Consider the following 20,906-nt stretch of genomic DNA (forward strand, 5'->3'; position numbering starts at 1 on the left):
AACATTACAGCAACATCAGATTAAAGTAATATGTAAAACAGTTAATTGCCTTTTTCCAGAATTGATCTCTGCTCTTGTTGCAGTCCCCATTTCCAGGAAGATCCACAATCGTCACATGTTGGAGAAGATCATTGTTTGGCACCTTGATAGTCACACACTTTACAAGTGGCCAATACGATCTCTTTACTTCTCCACTTTCTTCTTCTGGGTCATTTATTGTGTATTTGACTAATTGGTCAGACAGCTCGTGAGCCTAAAATAAAAAACAAATGTAAAGCAGTGAAAGGTTATTTAATCCATGCTTGTTGACAGTGCTCAACAAACTGTATAAAAGAAATTGAGGCACATTTAAAAATAAAAATAAAAATAAAATTCCGAGAGAATACCATGACAAGAAATCAAATCAGTATGGATGTATACTGTATAGATGATGCACTTGGAGAGTAACCCTTAGGAGTCTGTGGGCATTGCACGTTTATTAATTTTTTTTAGCAATTGAATCAATCACAGGTATCAATTTACATATTTTTTTTTGTGTAAAATAATCTGTTGTGTAAAAAGTGGTTTTTGAGATTTACCTACTTATTATCGACCCAAAAAGTTCCACATGGACCGACTTCTTGGGCAGATTATTGGTTAGTGCTTTCAATGTGATAGCTGAGATTATATTTCACATTTTTGATACCCAACACATGGGGTATGTAGTGCTTTAAAAGGTAATTATAAGGCAGACATAACAATAACAGACATTTATATTACAGCTTCTTAAGGGTTAAAAAAAATAAAAATAATAATTTTTAAAAATCTGGCTTGCTCTTCAGCAGAAAACAGCATCATAATTTTTTTTTAAAGATCATTTTGAAAAGCCTGACAAACATTGAGAAAACATTATTTAGCCAAATTAGACCAAGATAAAGTTGTTTGGCTCAGATAGTGCTCCGTATGTTTGTCATGAGTCTGATCAAGACCACAGCAGTCAGTCAAAGTGCTTTACATAAAATAAAAGTATTGCAGCAGGGAGTGTAAGAAGCATTAAACATACATAAAAGAATATAAAAAGAAATAAATAAAATTATTAAAATGAAATTAAAATTATTAAAAACAGGCAACAGTTAAGATAAGTTAAAGATATCGTGCAGATTTCATGCATAGACACATGAGAAAATAAATGTTTTAACCTTGATTTAAGAATGTCTGCATTTAGTGAAAGTTTAATCTCCACTGGCAGTTTGTTCCACTTGTTTGGAGCATAACAGCTAAATGCTGCTTCTCCATGTTTAGTCTGGACTCTGGACTGGACCAGCTGACCTGAGTCCTTGGATCTAAGAGCTCTGCTATAGGTTTATATTCTCTTACAGTAAATGATTGTTGAGGATGGGTAAGGGCAAAGATGGACTTATTGTTAGCTTTGATGTTAGCTGTACCGTTATCCTTATTTGTAAGTCGTTTTAGATAAAAACGTCTTAAAAATGCATTGTAATGTCATCTAATTTACAAAGAGTACTCAGGATCCATCCATCAGGGCTGTGTTGTTACTATTTCATTATAAATCTGGTGTGTGCGTATAACAGCTGTCATGTAGGTGTGTCGGATACCGTCAGATCCTGACAATGTCATGAGTCCATGGTTATTTTCAAAACGCACTCCAAAAGCAAATTAATGATATTCAAATAGTTTATTACACAAAAAGGAGTGGGAAACAGAATATCTCTCCAGATATTTGGATCACCAACATTTAGTATTGAATCATTCATCAGAAATAATAGCATTTTGCTGACTACTGTGGTGAGCAGCACACTAAACTACAAATTTGATGTCACTTCCAGTAGACTGGATGAAATGCTTTTAAGCAATAAATAACTTGATATTAGAGCTTACCGTATTACCAGTCAAAGTTTTCTTCCTGGACTCTAGGAATTCTGGAATTTCTCTGAAATATTGGTCGTCCATAAGGTTTTCAGGGGATTTTCCGTTCCATTGCTCTCCATACAGTGCTGACAGCTTTTCGTCAATGTCCTGCTTTTCATCATCATCGTCATCATTTTCCTGATCTGCTTTATTCTCAAGAAACTGTAGCTCAGCTTTCCACTCCTAATATCAAAATAAAACAAAACCAAAAAAAGAAGCATCTTAGTTCTGTTAAATTATATATAAAAAGCGGCTGTATACTGTGATTCTTTAATTATCTTCAAACAAGAGTTGGCATATTAAAAATGTACTTTACCTCTTTTGTGATGAACTCGATCTCTGCTTCATACTTTGTGTTGGACATGTTTGCCTTGACTTTTATCATGACTGCGGTACATGCACTGACACTTCCAAGGGATAAAAGATTCTCCCCGATGACAGTATTTATCAAAGCGCTCTTTCCGACCCCAGTTTTACCAAAGACACCGACCAGCTCTCTCTTGTCTGTCTCCAAATCCTTGATTTTTTTCCTGTTAAGAATTTAACAAATCAAATCAAACTTTATCTATATAGCACCTTTCATACTAAAAAAGCAGCACAAAGTGCTTTACATAATAAAATCAATAATCAAATCAATTCATGCATAAACTCACATACAACATCACACCGACAACCACACTGCACACATACTACCCCCCACCACCCCCAACATGAGCAACATCAATATCAACAACAATTAACATTAAAATCAACATTAAAATCTGGCTTGACGCTGAAGTGAGGAAACGGTATCTTGGGGATCTGTCCACACTGGGAGCCAGCCCACCAATGACCACAGAGGCCGCCACCACGGGGAACCGCCCGGATCAGGGCAGGCCGGCATCCACACCACAGCCAGGGCTGCAGTGCAGGATCCCCCAGCCACCCCGAACCAGGGCGATCCCCACAGTAATGACCCCACAGACCGAGTGGGCATAGTCCCCGGTGTGGAAGATCCCCATGAGGAAAAACACTGGATAAATAAGTGTATAATAAGTATATAATAAAATAATAAAAAATAAAATAATAATAATAATAATAATAATAATAATAATAATAAAAATAAATAGATATTTTAAATAATGGATGAATAGATCAAAGTAAACTAAAACAAAAAATTAAATAAACAAATAAAATTATATATATATAAATAAATAAATAAATAAATAAATAAATGAAATAAAATTCAGCGGTAAGCTAAACTAAAAAGGTAGGTCTTGAGCCTCTTTTTAAAAACATCAACATTCTCTGCAGCCCTGAGGTTCTCTGGCAGGCTGTTCCACAAATGAGGTCCATAATAGTGGAACGACGTCTCACCATAAGTTTTTGTTCGAACTTTAGGAACAACTAAAAGGCCGGTACCAGAGGACCTCAGGGTCCGCAAGGGCTCATAATTTAAAAGCAGATCAGATAGATAAGACCATTAAGACATTTATAAACAAATAAAAGAACCTTAAAATCAATCCTGAAATGCACGGGGAGCCAATGCAGCGATTTTAAAACTGGTGTAATGTGTTCCCGCCCTCTGGTCTTGGTCAGCACACGTGCAGCTGAATTCTGTATTAATTGTAAGTAATGAATACTTTTTTTTGGGAAGACCAGAAAGCAGGGCATTACAATAATCTATTCTACTAGAAATAAAAGCATGGATCAGCACCTCCGTGCTGGCAAGAGAGAGAAATGGGCGGACTCTGGCAATATTTTTATCATCAATAGGTTCATTGATTGACCTTCACCATCCACACATTGAAAATATATTTCAAAATCAGCATACTTTAAACAGACATTTATGTTAAATGGTTTTACATAACAGTGCCTCTAAGATAGGGCACAGTTTGTTATTGAACTTTTCATTTTCTCTTGAAGTCATAAAGTTTTATGCCATCTTTTAGCTCTGTTGCTTCACAGCGTAGTGGATGATATCAGTGCCTTTAATCCATAGCATCAGATATCTGACCTGGACAGATAGTAGAGCATTTGCTGCTGTGGGTGGTACTGCTAATTTACATGACTGAAAATATACACTTTCTAATCAATCAAAACCTTTTAATATTGCATTCAGAACATCAGAACTGTCTGAGAGTTTAAACTGTTGCTGTAAAAGAATTTAAGCGCCAAGATGGTTCATGATTTATAAAGATATTCCTTATAGTTAATCAATAATGATGATCAATAATTAGGCACACTTATGATTACTAATTAACACTGTATAAAATGTAAGTAAAAACAGAATAACATTTTTGTAAATCTAATAATCCAATATTTTGTTGAATTTTATGGCAGTAACATAACTCAAGAAGTTGGGATAGAGCTTTGTGTACCACTGTGTAGCATCCCCTCTTCTTGTATCTACAGTCCATTTTGATCTGATACAGGATTCAAGGATTCTAGTCTGACAAGTAAATCTCAGGCTAACTAGTTCTTTAAGTTGGTGATGGTTTTTGATTGTGCCAAGTGGTTGTCCATTATTTTGGCATACTCAGGTCATTTATTATTGGCGTCTTTTGTTCTCAGACACCACCTTAAAACCCTAAATACTTGTTTATTTGAGTATTTAAAAAGGACAACTATCACACTCAATTGTAAGGCTTTATGATCTGATGTTCCAAGATAGAGAACATGCATAACTGTGCTCATTATTTGTATATTTGACTGTGGATAGAGCTGTTTCTTTCTATAGGCAAACTAGGCCCTCTCAGGGCCCTCTAGCCACCAGGGGGCCCCAAAGCTGCACGTTGCACATTTGCTCTGGAAAACGTTGGCCGCACAAGGCCACCAGGCTGGCCTCAAAAATAAATTGATTAATCAAAAAATGGATTAAAATAAATATACAAATAAACAAAACCTTTGTTTTTGTCTTTTTAATCTGTATGTAAATCTGTTGCATCATGTGATGTTGAAAGAAGTTCTTATGTCACAAAGATATTTTAATATTTATCAAAAATTTTATGTGAAAGCATTTTGTCTTCTTTTGTCTTGACTTATTGCAGAGTTGTGCTGCTCGTTTCTCTTCCGTGCTAACATTCATCCACAGTTTAAATTAACTGCATCAGCAGCAGAACCGCTACATGACTCAAAGCCAGGAGGCTTTATCCACTTGAGGGCCCAAAAGGGTGGACGGCGAAGCTAAGCGCTCCACCCCAACAAAAAACGTTTTGAAGAATTCATCAAGTGGCCGCCACATTTTCAACAATCTTTAGCCTTCAACCACTGTCAAGAAAATGTTCAGAATTTTCTTCTGAATTGTCCTAAAATTATATTTATTGGGGTAAAAGGGGGTGGTAAAAAGTACTTGTAACCTCTCCTTCTGAGCTAGGTCTGGATCAGACTACTGACGTGATGTTCAGCCAGAAGAAGACAAATGCAGCCACCGGCAACAGGATTGGACCAGAAGAGACTGAGCTGCAGTACACGACTCTGCACATGATCATCCTTTCCATTTTCTTTGTCAAAATTGTCAGTTTATTACACTTTATTGTATCACTACTCATCGGGACCTCCCCAAAAGGTCAAATGTTCATATTCACACACAAACGTCATGATTAAATGTTGTGCATTGTTTAGTGTTTTGTTACATTCCTTCTGTTGATCAATGTGGTCAATTGATCTCTGGGGTCCGTTTCACAAAGCAGGTTCAACAAACTCTGAGTCTATTCCTGAACTCTGAGTTGATCTACTCTGAGATAGAAAACTTTTCGGTAGCTGAGCAATTGTCGATTATTTTATTTCGTAAATTACCGGCCGGAGATTGCACAAAACACACGAAGCTAACCAGAACGACTTCTGTTTAAAACTACAACTCCCGGTTTAATAAAATGCCTTCCGTTTCAACTGAAATCCACAAATATTTGACGAGTGTGTATGAGAGCTTTTACTAGTGTGTATGAGAGCTTTTTACTAAAATATATGAAAGGTAAAGCTTTTCACTAGTTTATATGAAAGCTTTTCAGTAGTGTATATGAGAGCTTTTGAGTAGGTTATATAAGAGGTAAATGTTTTCACTAGTTTATGTGAGAGCTTTTCGCTAGTGTTTGTGCAAGGTTTTGAGTATAGTATGTGGAAGAGTTTAATTTCATATGTGTATATGGAAGTTAATTCTGATTTATGTCCCTGGTGGAACCTCATAGAGGTACCTCATTTTGATCATGTTTTACACTGTAAAGTAAATATTAAGTGGCCATTTCACTGTGCAGTTGTTTTATCCCCAACATAATGCTGTTTTCACACACATAAATGTCTTCTCATCTATATCATGTTATGTTAAATAATTAAGCCTATTTAAACTAACACAGACTTCTACTCAGCCAACAGAAAGAAGGCAGATGCCTGTAAAACCAGCAAGGTGGCCCAGCACCGCCACCTCTTACGGAAAGGGAAGTGGCTGAGGGAATCCCTGGAGGGACACAAGTGACACAAGTGTCTTTATAAAATATAATAGGCCTATATATATATATATGTTTAAGCCTATTCATACACATATTTATTTATTTTTTTTTTTCTTTTGTCCCAACAAAATTCTGATGGTGCCGCTCAAAAAGATAATTGTCTGTAAATGCTAAAACATCAATGCGCGGTCTGATAACCATCTCCTGACGAAAATTTAATTCTCTGCGCAGTAATGCTGCACCTTCATCCACGGGATCGTTGTCAAAAGGACATGCCATGTTGGTGGAAAAAGTCGCCTCCTACTGTGCCTAATGGACTTCTAGAAGTAGAAGAACTCGCTCTGCTGACTGAATGAATGAGGATATCAAATGGCGTGTGTGGCTGAAAGAGGGCGCAGACAGAGAGAAACTCAAGGTTTCTTGAGGAAAACCTGGTCCCGACCAGGTTAGGTTCAGAGAGTCTGTTACTACGGTAACTGACCGAGAGGTTAAGTTACCTCTCTTTAGCCGCATTCGGACAGAGCAGTTCTAAGAACGGTCCTCCTTGAATTTCGTTCTGATAACTGTCCTTCCCCAGCGGAAGTGTTTCAGTTTGCATTCGCACATGAGTCGGGACCTTGATAAGGACTTATGCGGTGCAACCGTCTGCGACAGTGACGTGTTACTTTAGCGCCACATTCAACAACAAAACAAAACAAAACAAAACCCACGAAAAGTAAGGAGAGAAGAAAAAAACACCACAAAGAAGCTAACATGGAGAGTGGGGACGCCACTGTGTTCATGGTCTGCATGATGGTGATATTAATCATGGACGATCACATCGGGCGTCTAACATGGAGGCTGGAACAGCACACAGAGAGAGTCAGGAGACGAAGGATCAAGCGTGGGCCATACTTCTTCATTTCATGAAGGAAGGAGAGCAGAGCGCCGCAGACAAAGGAGACAACATGTAAGTTTACCTTATTAAACACGCGCCGGTTGTGTATTTGTCGTATGAGTAAACATTTCTGCCGTGACAACATGACATGGGGCGTAGCCACCGACCACCAAACACCTACGTCAGATGTGTTCCTATAGCACCCAGAAAAGACCCGACCTCGGAGAAGGAGCTGAAAGGGTTCTAGGAACTGAGGGAGATGGTCCCGAGTTCCTGTATGTCCGAAAGCGGGACAAAACGGCCCTGTTCCTGAAAAGGTTATAGGAACTGCCAAAGGTTCCTACAGTGAGAATACGGCTTTTGTGAAACAGGCTAGAGTTACCCCTCTTTCTCAAGGTTGAGTTACCGTTTCTCAGACAGAGGACTGCCTGTGGAACAAACACAACTGATGGCTCTTGTCTGTACTTTTCCTATACAAAACAGGTTGGTAATGTGTGTTAATTTATCACAATTTATGCGGAAGGACTTACAAAGCCTTTTGGTGTTGTTAGAATAGAGTTGAGATACAAGATAGGGTGTTGAGAACTTTAAGGGACACAGCATTAGGATTTTCTTTACAGAGGGAAACAGTAAAACAAAATGACGGACGTACTGCAGATATTGTCATTTGGTTGCATAGAGCTCCTGCGCATTTCTATTTCATTTCATTAATTTGATTTATTATAAAATCGTTAATTAATTTTATGTTGTTGATATTTGTTGTTTACAATAATCTAACAGTTATATGTCTGTTAATTTGCGAAGTTGTGTATTGGTGGATGTTTAATATTGTAAAAAGAAATGTAAAAGCCTGTTATTAAAGACAGAGGACTGCCTGTGGAACAAGCACAACTGACGGCTCTTGTCTGTACTTTTCCTGTACAAAACAGTACAAAACAGGCAACTCATCCTGAGGCCTGTAACACTTAGGCAAAAATTAAATGCAAAGATTTGAATGGTTTTAAACTCAAAGAAATAAACTCCATTTACTTGATTTTTGAATACATTTTTTAATATTGAATTGTCATCCCTTGGTTGCAGCATCACCACCTGCACCGTTTAGTTTCACTTCTGGATAAACTGTATTCTATTCACACAAGTCTTTGTGTTTTGGGTGTGTCACTGGTTAATAACTGACATTTATGTTCTGGAACAGTGATTCCACACTATGTGTAGAAATTTAATACTGACAGTCTGTCAAATTGGTTTAGGGTTATTTGCACATTAGATTGTGATCACGGTGTGTGTTCAACAAACGATTGTGTTTTTGTCAACACAGCGCCATCCCCTGGTAAAACACCACAATTGCATGAATGGGTGTGGTAAGAGTGAAAAGTAAGCCCAGAGGAAGGGAGACTGTCTGGAAACTGGATGAGAACTGGATGGACACCGGCTGGGACTGTATCTCAAGATGACAATTTTATTTTCTTGAGATAACTGGTTAATATAATTGATTAGTGCAGCCTAGTAAAGAAAATGTTCTTATCACCACAAAGCATGAAGGCCTACATTGGGCTGAAGCAGAGTTGGTTAATCTCCTATCTTTGCCCACAGAAGGCAGAGATTTACTAAATTAATTTAATCTTACAGAATTACACATGCGTGCCTTGACTTAATGTTACAGATCTTCCACAAGTGTCCTGGCTGTGTTAATAAACGATACAGTAAAGTATTTACGCAGGAACCCGTCATAATCGGCTTGTGATCTTGCAGTGAATTCCATGACAGAATTATTATCTGTATTTACTTCAGGGCTTCTTGAACATGTCTGCACTTCGCAACAGCGTGTATTAATGTTTTGAATCTAATCATATTGTGTAACAGCACTGCGGTGTGTAACCAAATATACCGTATTTACATCTCAGGCATTGATTTAAGCAAAATGGTAAAGCACACTGAAATGTCTCAAAGTGGTGTTAATTGCTCAAGTGCAGAACAGAACAACCTTCTGGAGGATTCCCCCTGTACAGTACCTGCTCCTGAAAGTAATGAAGTCAAAAACAGGAGAAGGAAAGAGGCAAGGTGCAAAGTCACTACAGAGGCATAGATCTGTAAGAAAGAATTAAAGGAGCAGAAAAATGGCAAAGTTCAAGTTTAAAATATCCTACTATGGTGCATAATGGATGGCACAGTTTACACTCTGGCAGAGGGAGGGTGGAATCAGATCAGTTCATATACAAAAGAACTGATTGTTCAAAGAGGATCAGACAAGCAGGTGGGTGAACAGATGAATAAAAAGATTAGAGAGTCTGGGGTTAGTGTTCAGCAGGTCAGGTGGGTGTGGCTGGACAACGGCAGAACATTAGATAATGTGAAGATAAGTTAACACAATTAAAAAATAAAGAAAGACCGTTTTATTATTTAAGAAAAATAACAGGGCATTAACTGAAAAAAGAAGGGTAACTTTAAGTTTTCTGTTGGTTGCCCAAAGTTTAGCAGGGTTTTACTTTTAAGAAAATGGAGTTCTTGAAATGGAGCAAAACAGGGTTAAATGCACTGCAGGGTATCAACATGTCTGTGTCTATTAAGCTGTGCATGTTGTGACCTGAAGTTAGTGAACGTTGTTGTTTTATTATTTGTTTTTTTAAATTCCTCATACATGTCTCCACTGGTACACATTATTTGGTGGCGTCTCCACCTCTCTCAAAGAGCGAGTTCAGTTTATTGGTAGAGCAACGAATATACCTGAAAACAAACACACCCGGCAGCATATAAAGGGAAGAGGAAGAATCATTTTTGATTCTGTAAAGTTGACTCTACTGAGAAGATAATAGTACTTGATTGTTCAATAAAACTTGTTTAATTACCAAATCAGAAATAAATGCTTACAAGATTCAGAGTCAACTGCCATGGAGACAACCAACTTCGTCCAGGACAAATTAACCGAATGGGGGCTCAGCGAGTTCATTCAGAGGTTTCAAGGTACAGTAAAAACATTCTGCTTTAAATGGAAAAGTCTGCAGTTAGTGACACTGAGAGCAAGATGGGGATATACTCTTATCCCTGCATCTTTATATGTGTGATTATTCAATCTTGATGCTCCTGAGTTAGAAGAAGCATAACGTGTGCATGTAGAAAGCTGTTGGATGATATTCTTCACCCATGTCCGTGGTGTCTGACTAGAATAAAGAAAAAAAGTCATTTTTGGTGTTGTTTCAGAGGAAGGAATTGACAAAGAGACTTTTCTAAGTCTTCGAGATTCAAGCAGCCTTAACGTGTTGATCTCTAAGATTGGACCAAGAGTGAAACTCAAAAAGAGACTCGCAGAATACTTACAGGTATGATTTATCAGTTGAATTCCTAAAGCTTATTCTATTGTTAACAAAAATATTCAAGCACAAACTTCCAAATATCTGTATGAAATGAACACTTTCACTATAAATTAAACATTTATACATGTTTGTTAAAAACAGATTAAATCTGTAAAAAGTTTTACAATAAATTAGTATGTGACAATACATTTATATAATTGAACTTTTCCTTATTTTTCCTCATTGCTTATTGTATTTCTTTATGGTTTTCCTTTTGTTGCTGTTCCTATTTATGTAAAGCTTTTACTGTTTCTCAATATCTTTTGATTTGTATCAGTTGAGTTTGCTTTAATCTTTGTTATTGCTCAGTTTCCTTTGATTTTTCAATACTTTAAATATTACTCTGAAAAATAAACGGCAGTTACAACCAAAGACGAGTTATTGTAAATAAATCTTAAAGGCTGCCATTTGCTCTCTTGTTTATCCACCAAACTATAGATGAAGACTTGCAGTTTTGTCCAGGATAAATTAACAAAATGGGAACTCAGCGGGTTGATTCAAACATTTCAGGGTAAAGTATCACATTTCTGCTTCGGTGATGGTATTTATTCAACAACTGTACAACATATTACAAAATTTTTGATGACTTTTCAAGTGATGCTTTTCTCATTGCAGAAGAAGGCATTGACAAAGAAGCCTTCCTAAGTCTTGAGGAGTCGGGCAGCATCAATGCCCTGATCCCTAAAATTGGGCCAAGAGTCAAATTTCGAAAGAGACTCAGAGATTACTTACAGGTAGGGCTGGGCGAGTTAACTCGTTATTATCGCGTTAACTCGTTAGGTATTTAACGCCGATAAATATTTTATCGCGCATTAACGCATTTTTTTTATTTTTTTTTATTGAATTATTTTGGGGGGGGCTTATGTAACTTTGATTGATAGGAAAGTTCAGAGAGACAGGAAGCAGGGGGCAGACAGAGGGGGAACGACATGCAGCACAGGGCCGTCTAATACGGGACTCAAACCGGGGCCAGCTGCAGCGAGGACTATAGCCTCTTGTACATGGGGCACCTGCTCAACCCACTACGCCACAGACCACCCCTGTTTTATTATTTATTTTATTTTGTAAAAGTCTGTTGCTGTCTGTTGTCTGAAAAGAAAGTAATTGGCAGATCCACCAAACATGGAGAAGGGTACAGAACTTTTACTTGACCATTTTCATTTTAACGTTCTTCCAGACGGCGGAGTCGACAGAACCAAAGTCATCTGTAAACACTGCCAAGTTGAATTGTCTTCTCACCGTAGTAGTTCCAGTCTAAAATATCACTTCAAGGCAAAACACACAACTGATAGCAGCAAGTCATTCAAGGAAACAGACAGTGGAGCGAGGCTTCTACATAAAAATGCTAATGTTAAAAGTGTGTTTGCACAACAAATGTTATGGCACTTTCATTCATATGGCAGTACATTTAAAATAAAACTAAATGCTAAAGGCTATACACTACTTTTGAATTCATTTTTGGATTTTGCGTACAAATGCGATTAATCGTGATTAATCAGGGAAATCATGTGATTAATTAGATTATAATTTTTAATCGTTGCCCAGCCCTATTTACAGGTAATGAAACAGTGGTTGTGAGAAGGAGGACCCAAAATGCACACTTTCCAAATTATACTTTATTTATTTTTTAAGAACAAACAAAAGGCGCAGCTGAGCCGGAATACAAAATAATCTAAACTCACAAAATGAAACTTGAAAACAAATGATGAAAACCTGAAATAGACAACATGGACAAAAACCTGATATGAACAAACTTGATCATGACATGGCCTGAGTGACAGTGAGGATCTGGCAAACTGAATGAGGGTACCTAGAAACTGAATACTGAGGAAGTGATTGGTGAGTGAGGGCAGCTGAGGGGAAAAACACAGGAAACATGAGTGAAGGTGATGGCAGGGCAAGAGAAACTATGTCCCCATAGTTACATGTTAAAACTAAAGACTAAACGGGAAATTAAAACGTAGCAAAACTAAGACATGACAAAATCGAAAAAAACATGGCAAAACTAACTTCTGCTTTTAGAATACTCGTCGTACACGTTCTACTTCCCACTGTCACGCACTGCTTTGAGAATTTGACCTTAAAAATAAATCCTAATCTGTGACATTTAACTAAAAAAAGAGTTCAGAAAAAAAAAGGATAAAATGAGTTTCTAACATGTGTATAACTGTTTTTGAGATTTAGGTCAGTGACAATGAATAATTATAACACTGCAGAGAAGCAAGAAAACATGGAAAAGCATGATATGGGACCATCATGGGAAAAAAAGGATTCAATCAATTACCAGCAGATTCTGGAGACAGTCATCACAAAAACAAAGTTATCGTTTTTTCGTTTAACAGAAGTTTTGCATGCAAAAGAAAAACTCCTCAAACAAACTACAGACATTTTGGATTCTAGAAAAAATACAGACAAAACCCCAAAATACAAGTAAAGAACATGTAAATGTCTTAACTCACTGCAGTGTCGCAAATACTTTAATAGAAATACCGCAGCAGATCCCACTTTCTTCAGTTTATACTCTTGAAGTAAGTCTTAAATGTATGTGTCCTCACTTCAGAACTTGAAAAGAGGAAGTGATGACACTCTGGAAATGATGGACACACATCCAGACCAAGAGGACGCCCCAGAACCGGTTAGTTCTGAGATCTTATCTTATCTGAGATCATATTCATCAGAGCATCATACTTAAATTGCATTTTTGAGCAGCCAGCAAAACTCCATAAATGTCCTTCACAAGGACTCACTTAAACATGCAAAATATGAAGGACAGCAACTTATCTGGTGACATGATATGGCATTTCCTAATATGCAGGACCCATCTCCGTTTCCATGGCATTTGGAGTCTACTTCGGGATCTGACACAGATGTCGGTAAAGCAATGGTAAAAAGTTACACCTTTTAACACAAAAACAACTTAAATAAACTGCATTATGCTCACTGAAATATTTGTTTTCTCTTAAGACTGAGGAGCCAATTTATTCCGGTGCAACAGTAACTCGAGGACAAGGACTTCTTGCTGCCATGCTCTTCATTCTGCGTCACCACTTGTCTGCAACAGTGCAGTGTGGTTTAATGGCTCTACTAAACTTTCTTATCCCAGACCTGGTTGTTGAATCGCAGCAACGTTCTCGCACAATCCATTCTGTCTCTGCTGTATTTTACTGTGAGGTCTGTCAGAACTACTTAGGAGAAAATCCAACTTGTTGTTTACGCTGTAACCAGACATTTGATAAAAGAAGCAGTTTTCAAAATGGAAGCTTCTTTTTGTATGCATCTCTTAAAGAGCTTCTGAAAGACGTCCTTAAGAACTGCGGCACAAAGTTGTTACCTAAAGTGGTGAAACATGGCCATGACATTAAAGATGTGATGGATGGGATGATTTACCAGAATCTGCTTAAACAAGGTACACTGGGTGGAGATGACCTCACACTGACATGGAACTTCGATGAAGTCCCAATTTTTAACCCCAGATTCTCAGTTTGGCCCCTTCAGTTCACAATTAATGAACTTCCTTACACACAGAGAGAGGAAAATGTGATAGTCGCGGGACTTTGGTTTGGTCAAGAAAAACCTAATATGGACACATTTCTAAAGCCTTTCATAGATGAATGTTGTGACTTAGCCCTGAATCCATTTCGGTGGAATGACAGCAGCGGCACTGCTCACTCTTCAAAAGTCTTCTCATTGGTTTGCTCTTCTGACGCCGTGGCAAGGCCACTTCTCCGGAATTGTAAAAAGTTCAATGGAGAATGTGGTTGTGACTGGTGTTTACACCCTGGCACAATGATGAAAAAGGGAGAAGGATCTGTGAGGTCATACCGATATGATGAAATGAAACAAGCTGCAAGGTCAAATTCGATGTTTGAGGAAAATGGAAAAGAAGCAGAAAACACTGGTTTACCAAAAAATGGAGTAAAAGGGAGGTCCTCGCTATCCTCTCTTCCCTTCTTTGACATTGTATTTGGATTTGTGCCTGAGTACATGCACTCAGTTCTGCTTGGTGTGTCCAAACAACTAATGTCTCTATGGTTGGACCCAGTCAATGCAACAAAAGACTGGTATGTAGGTCAAAAGATTGAACAAATGGACTCATCTCTGCTCTGTTTAAAGCCGCCAGAAGAAATAATCAGGGCTCCACGGTCACTGAAGTGTCGGGACTCTTGGAAAGCATCAGAGTGGCGAGCATTCCTCTTATTCTATGCCATTAGTGTCCTGCCTGGTGTCCTACATCCTACATTTCTGGCACATTATTTATATTTGTCATTTGGAATTCACATTCTTCTCCAAGAATCAATATCTCTAGATGACCTGCAGCTGGCCCATCAGTACTTGGAGAGATTTGTGATAGACATGAGGGAACTTTATGGTGAAGAAAACTTGTCTTTTAACTGTCATCAGTTAATCCACCTCGCTGAAAGTGTACATAACTGGGGGCCTCTGTGGGCCACATCAGCCTTTACTTTTGAGAGAAACAGTGGAAATTTAAGGAGATGGCTTACAGACATTGATTGCAATCCTCAACAAATTTCCCAGAAGTTTATCTTCTGGCAGCGCATACCCAGTCACCTTATTTCTTTGGCTTTTAACCATCCTCTAAAATTTGGGGAGTTATTAACCAAGCTATCGCAAGTAAATGACAAGGAGGAATCTTACTCACAGCTTGGACAATCCCAGAATCTGACATTGACAGGTCCTGTAAAACTAGCTATAGAAGAGCTCTTAAATCGACAAGTTCTTATCCAGTCAGTGGAAGTTTTTTACAGCTTCACAAATGGAAACACTGTTTACCGATTAGCAAATTGTAAAGAGTCAGACAGGGCAGACTGTGTTATTAGACTCAAGAATGGCTGCTGTGGAGAAATACAGTTTATGTTCCTGTTCAAAGAGAAGTGCCTTTGCATGTCGAAGTGTTTGTGCCAAGCTGTTCCAATCATTGTAGTCCGCATGTATGACATCAAACCTGACCCACTGTTCAGACCTATGAGTCCAAACGATGAATCAAGGAGGATCTTTGTAAGAGTTGAAAGGACAAAACACCACACCAAAGCATTCTTCTTAGATGACATCAGGTGTAAATGTATGTATGTTGATGGTTGGCTTGTGCCTTTGCCAAACTCATATGAGAGACATTAGAGTCACTCCACAGCTTAAATGCTGTAGAAGCAGCAGGGGATGGAGTCTTTGCTGTGTGCCAGATGTCACTAATGTATGACTATAAGTTTATTCTCAACAACTGAAACAATAACAGTTGACTTAAGAGATGTCTCGTCTCAGGAAAAATTATTGACAGTTTTAACATTTTATCAGTTATTCTTTTCTTCTGGTTGGGGTTTTCATGTGGATACCAGCGTGTGGTTTTGAGCGTGTTAAAGTTGTGTAAAAGATTCATACAAATTCCTAAAATTTGTATGCCTTTACAATGTAAGCATTCGCCAAAATGGAATGATGATGAATTTAATAGAATCCTGTAAACAGTAGTGCATCATTTTGCTGTAACTTACCACCTTGTGTGTCACTGTAAACCCTTTTCATCTCATTTTTCTGCACTGAAATTGCTAATGCTTGTATGTTCCCAGGAGTGTTCCCTATAGTACTTTTAAAGTGCAATTGTAAAACTGTAGTAGAAGAAAACCAGTTTGGATGAGTTAGTCCCTCAGACCAATCCCAAATCTACCAAAAATCCTTCATAGGGTTGTTTATCAACAATCATACATGTATTTTCTACATAAGTGTACCAAATGCTTCTGCTGTCACCCCTGTCTGTCTCCCAGTAAAACAAAGAATTTATTTTAGAATGTCTTAATATCGTTTTTTTAAGATATAACTTTCCTCCAACATTATAGATTTACTTGCTGGAAACACCAGCTCCATGTATGTAAACATATTAGTCCAGCAAGAATTATGCTAAACTGAAGCTCTCAAAAACTGCACTAACACTCCAAAATAATAGGGGTGAGGTTTCTATCTCTCCTGCACGTATACACTCAGCAAGACTAAAATGGGCCTAGGCTGTCGAAACATGTTTAAAAATTCAGTGCTTTTGATATAAAAGTGTAAGCATATATAAATCCAGTTGAATTTCAAATAAAGCTGCCCTCATTCACATAGTTTTCCATTTCTTTTATCAGATGCCTCATGGTGTCAGAAATTGTGATTGAAAATCAGCCCATGAAGACTGCATGTCAATTCGTGGCCTCTCAAGGGATTCCTAATCCTAACCCTTCTCTATTAAAATTCAAGTCACATTCAAATAACAGACATCTCATTAGAATACTTGTCTTTATGTGTAGTAAGCCTGTTAGGAAAATGTTTTAGGAAAGTGTTGTTATGTTATTAACAGAGCATAGGCTGCTCTCCATCTCACGATGCACAAAGGGCCCTGGTTGAAAGTGCCACATTTAGCTGCTCAATCCAACCACCTCATTTGAAAAGATGTGGGACTGTATTTTCAGTGATGTCAAAAAATTGATGGACATGTTGGAACGAGCTAAATGGGTTGTAGGCATGTCAAATTTTTATAACTCTGTACAAAAAGTCTGACTGTAAATACATAATAATTCATATAAAAGGTTTTTCTGTAATCAGCTCATAGTTTGATTCAAATCAGAAATTCCATTTTTGTTTTTGTTTTCTATTCAAATCTGTACTGATTCAAAATAGTATTTGAAATGTAATTCTTTACAATAAATCTTGAATGAAACTATGAATATGTTTCACTGTCTTTCAAAATTGAATGAAAATACCTTCAATGGTATTAATTTTGAGATAAAACAAGTTTTGGAAATTGCATTATTTTGTGTCTAATTCTTACCTAAAACCCGTAACTACTGATTATAAAAGTCACAATCATGTTCGAACACGTTACAAACAGAATGCATTGGCTTTGCATTAATTTAGCAGATGCTCTTCTCCCGAACGAATGTCAGTTATTAATCCCTGACACACCCGAAGCACACGGACAAATAGAGTACAGTTTCTACAGAAGTGAAACTGAACCCTTGAACAGTACAGGTTGTTTTGCTGCAAAAATGTCCATGTGGTGTCCGATTGCCACATCACACCTGTTTCACAATCTTTGTTTACTTGTTCTTATTTTATTTCAAAATAAACTACCGTTAAAAAAGTGAGTGATATAAGACTAAAGATAAACCTCAGAGCAATAAACAAATGAATTAATAGATTAATAAAACAAGCTTGTTATCAGCTTTACTATCTTTTTTATAAATCTAAGTTGTAGCTAAATACTTATGAGCGTTTAGTTAAAATAATGCAGTAGCAAGTGTAGTGTCTGACACTTAACAGAGGTTCAGAGGGGCATCAGGTTCAGTGTGTCCATACATGAGATGAATAATGGTCAAAAATAAACATTTGCAGAAAAACACATTCCTCAGTTAAGTGCATCCGGGACAGGACAAATATGGGAAGGTACCCTATATACCCTACATAAGGGGAGAAGCACCCACAGTGTGGGAGAGATTGCAGAGACTTTTGGGCTTTGAAGATCCCTCCAGATTTGGATCTGGTTGGCAAAAAGAAGGTTTCGTTGTTCGACCAAGTCTGTGCCAGCAGAGTTCTTCCTGTACCATCTGCACATAGGCTGTTTAAAGGCGACCGTCCCTCATACACCACACAAGGCTGGAAAATAAGGTTTGTTTGGGTCTTACAAAAAACACGTTGAGTTGCCCTTCAAAATAAAAATACTTGAAAATATCTGTAGTATTTTCAGGGTTTGTTAAACAGCAACTACATGCAAAATAGATGCATTTACAATCAGCACAAATAAAAAAGGAAATAAAAGCAACTTATTCATGACTTTATCTACTTCTTTGCATTTCTCATGTGAGCACCCTCGGAGGGTGAGAAATTAAATTGAAGATCTGTTTCTAAAAACATAAACTTTGTGGCATCAAACTTACAGTAAGAGCTGTATTCAAGTTCCAAATTGAAATTTCCTCACACATGAAATAAATGGAAATGCAGTGCTCCCCTCCCAAAGAACCAGTACTTTAAGTAAAATTAAGGGATGACAATTAAATACTGAGAAACTGTAAAATCCTTTAATAAAAAGAGAAGCGAGTCTGGAGTTAGTGTTCAGCAGGACAACGGCAGAACATTAGATAATGTGAAGATAAGTTAACACAATTAAAGAACAAAGAAGGACCGTTTTATTGTGAAAAAAAACAACAACAGCTAAAAAAAGAAGGGCAACTTTAAGTTTTCTGTTGGTTGCCCAAAGTTTAGCAGGGTTTTACTTTTAAGAAAATGAAGTTCCTGAAATGGTTATCTGAGCAAAACAGGGTTAAAATGTACAGCAGGGTATCAACATATCTGTGTCTATTAAGCTGTGCATGTTGTGACCTGAAGTTAATGAACGTTGTTGTTTTGTTTTTTTAAATTCCTCATACATGTCTCCACTGGTACACATTATTTGGTGGCGTCTCCACCTCTCATAAAGAGCGAGTTCAGTTTATTGGTAGAGCAACGAATATACCTGAAAACAAACACACCCGGCAGCATATAAAGGGAAGAGGAAGAAGTCTTTCAAATGTTGTGGTAGATAAGAAAATTAGGTAACTGAAACTGAAACAACGCTCAGTGTGTAAAACTTGAAAGGTTCTGAAAACTTTTCATCTGCACCGTATCAGGAGAATATTTTCTTATCATTCTTGAGCTTTATTAGCAGCTCTTACAGGAAATGCAGCATGCAAATGTGCGCTCAACACGCTAACCCTCACCCTAACCCACACATTTGCATACTGTTCCAAATCTTCGCACACAAATGTAAAATGAAGCTTGCTTGAGATCTAAGTTGTAAACGCACATTTTAACAAACAAACTGTGTGTGCAGGGGTCAAAGGACAAATCTCAGCACCAAAACACAATTAAGAATCATTATAACTTTCAGTACCACATCCTTTGCAAAGATTAATGTTACTAACATCTACCTGCTGTTTTTTTTAGTATGCTTAAGAATTAAAAAAAAGATATTACATTAGTTTAATCGTGTCACTAAGACTATACAATACAAACACATCTAAAACCTGTTTTTGATTGGTCACTGTGGTGGACATTTAACTGCATCTAAAACAGTCTGACTGACAACTAACGAGGGGAGGGCCAGAGCTAAGAAGACAGATAAAAGTAATAGAATAGGTAAGGTAAATTAAAACAAAGCACACGGAAAGCTTACTATTATAATTAAATACAAGCTATTAAAAGTGAAGCTTTATAGATTAAACTAAAATCGAACACATTGATAAGCACGTCCTTAGTGTCAGAAACAAAAAGCAACATGTATTATTTTCTAGTTCAAGATGTTATCTTCTCCTTGCTGCTACTTTGAACTGTTTTATTAGTGAACCCTCCCTGCCATGTTAGCATCCCTGTTTAATCTTACAGACTCTAACAGGATATTTACTTTCATACAAACAGTATGAAGGTTACAGTTTAAACTCAAACAAATAAGATGTGTTTTTTTGGCTTGTTTGTTTTCTTCATTCACACACGTGTGTGCATTAACTTGATCATTAATAAAAAAAAATTAACTTGTGTAATACAGTATGACATATTAAGGTAACTACTTTTACAATAAAATTACAAGTAAATTGTCTTTTTTTTAAATTTAAGAAATTAACAAAAAAGTAAGGATGAAAAAAAAGCTTTTCCCAACTGCTTCAGTATAAACTCTTTGTTTCTGTTTGGGTTACTTTGAGATGGAGATTTTTGGTTTTCTGTTTGCTTGATTTAGTTCACATTTGATCTCTTCATTCTCTGTATAGTTTTATTTCCTCGGTCTCTTTTCTGGTTCTCAGTTAGACTCGCTTTCTGCTAACCTTGTAAACCTGAATTCATTTAGCAAATTATGACCGTCTGCGTTTTGTAAGTCCTTAGTGTTTGTTTGTCATGTCTGTTTTTTGTGTGGTTAGTCTGTTATCTAATTTGAAACGCTCAACTTTTGTTCATGAATAACAAAATGTTCCTTTATTAGTTGTGCTTCATAATCTCCACATTGTCCACATGTGCATTGTGTTGGTCATTCACTCCTTCAGTATAAAGGCTCCCTGGTTCCTTTTGTTCAGTACCTCATCCTTTTAAAACGGTCTTAGTTTGATATCAGCTTTACAATTGAAGCTCCACCCTTGACAGACAGCAATATGTTTTCATCAAAGTTTATTTTCTTGTCAGTTGTGAGTTTCTATTCTTCCTGCCTTTTGATCATCACAGAGATGCATTTGCATGCTGTATGCAGTATAAAAAACTGGAACATTGGCAGCTTTGTGTGGATTCATTTCTAATTCAAAGTGGCAAAGACATTACTCATAAAAAACCTGACGACCTGTGTCA

The 20,906-nt window shown here is 37.2% G+C and overlaps 2 protein-coding genes across 2 annotated transcripts; one reads left to right on the forward strand and one right to left on the reverse strand.

Moving 5' to 3' along the window:
* Positions 1 to 4: 4 nt before the first annotated feature.
* LOC142371904 (nuclear GTPase SLIP-GC-like) lies at positions 5 to 5,378 on the reverse strand. The gene is made up of 4 exons (XM_075454645.1): positions 5,284 to 5,378; positions 2,225 to 2,438; positions 1,879 to 2,091; positions 5 to 253 (listed from the first exon to the last, which is right to left on the reverse strand). Exons 1-4 carry the CDS (start codon positions 5,376 to 5,378, stop codon positions 5 to 7), a joined length of 771 nt encoding a protein of 256 aa, XP_075310760.1.
* A 4,506-nt stretch (positions 5,379 to 9,884) lies between these two features.
* On the forward strand, positions 9,885 to 16,317 carry LOC142371548 (uncharacterized). The gene is made up of 7 exons (XM_075454237.1): positions 9,885 to 10,170; positions 10,408 to 10,526; positions 10,998 to 11,070; positions 11,175 to 11,293; positions 13,120 to 13,194; positions 13,375 to 13,443; positions 13,524 to 16,317. The coding sequence occupies exons 1-7, from the start codon at positions 10,098 to 10,100 to the stop codon at positions 15,693 to 15,695; spliced, it is 2,700 nt and encodes an 899-aa protein (XP_075310352.1). The 5' UTR covers positions 9,885 to 10,097; the 3' UTR covers positions 15,696 to 16,317.
* Positions 16,318 to 20,906: the final 4,589 nt, after the last annotated feature.

The sequence above is a fragment of the Odontesthes bonariensis genome, chromosome 21 (assembly GCF_027942865.1).
Source record: "Odontesthes bonariensis isolate fOdoBon6 chromosome 21, fOdoBon6.hap1, whole genome shotgun sequence".
In the NCBI taxonomy this organism is placed as follows: domain Eukaryota; kingdom Metazoa; phylum Chordata; class Actinopteri; order Atheriniformes; family Atherinopsidae; genus Odontesthes; species Odontesthes bonariensis.

Bases quoted from the DNA above. Each gene is read 5' to 3' on its own strand.
- LOC142371904 (XM_075454645.1), bottom strand. From the start codon at position 5,378: ATGATCATGTGCAGAGTCGTGTACTGCAGCTCAGTCTCTTCTGGTCCA. The intron at 2,439-5,283 runs GTCAGTAGTCTG...AATTCTTAACAG, and splicing joins TTCTTCTGGCTGAACATCAC to GAAAAAAATCAAGGATTTGG. The intron at 2,092-2,224 runs GTAAAGTACATT...TTTTGATATTAG, and splicing joins TCGAGTTCATCACAAAAGAG to GAGTGGAAAGCTGAGCTACA.
- LOC142371548 (XM_075454237.1), top strand. From the start codon at position 10,098: ATGGAGACAACCAACTTCGTCCAGGACAAATTAACCGAATGGGGGCTC. The intron at 10,171-10,407 runs GTACAGTAAAAA...GTGTTGTTTCAG, and splicing joins GTTCATTCAGAGGTTTCAAG to AGGAAGGAATTGACAAAGAG. The intron at 11,071-11,174 runs GTAAAGTATCAC...TTCTCATTGCAG, and splicing joins GTTGATTCAAACATTTCAGG to AAGAAGGCATTGACAAAGAA.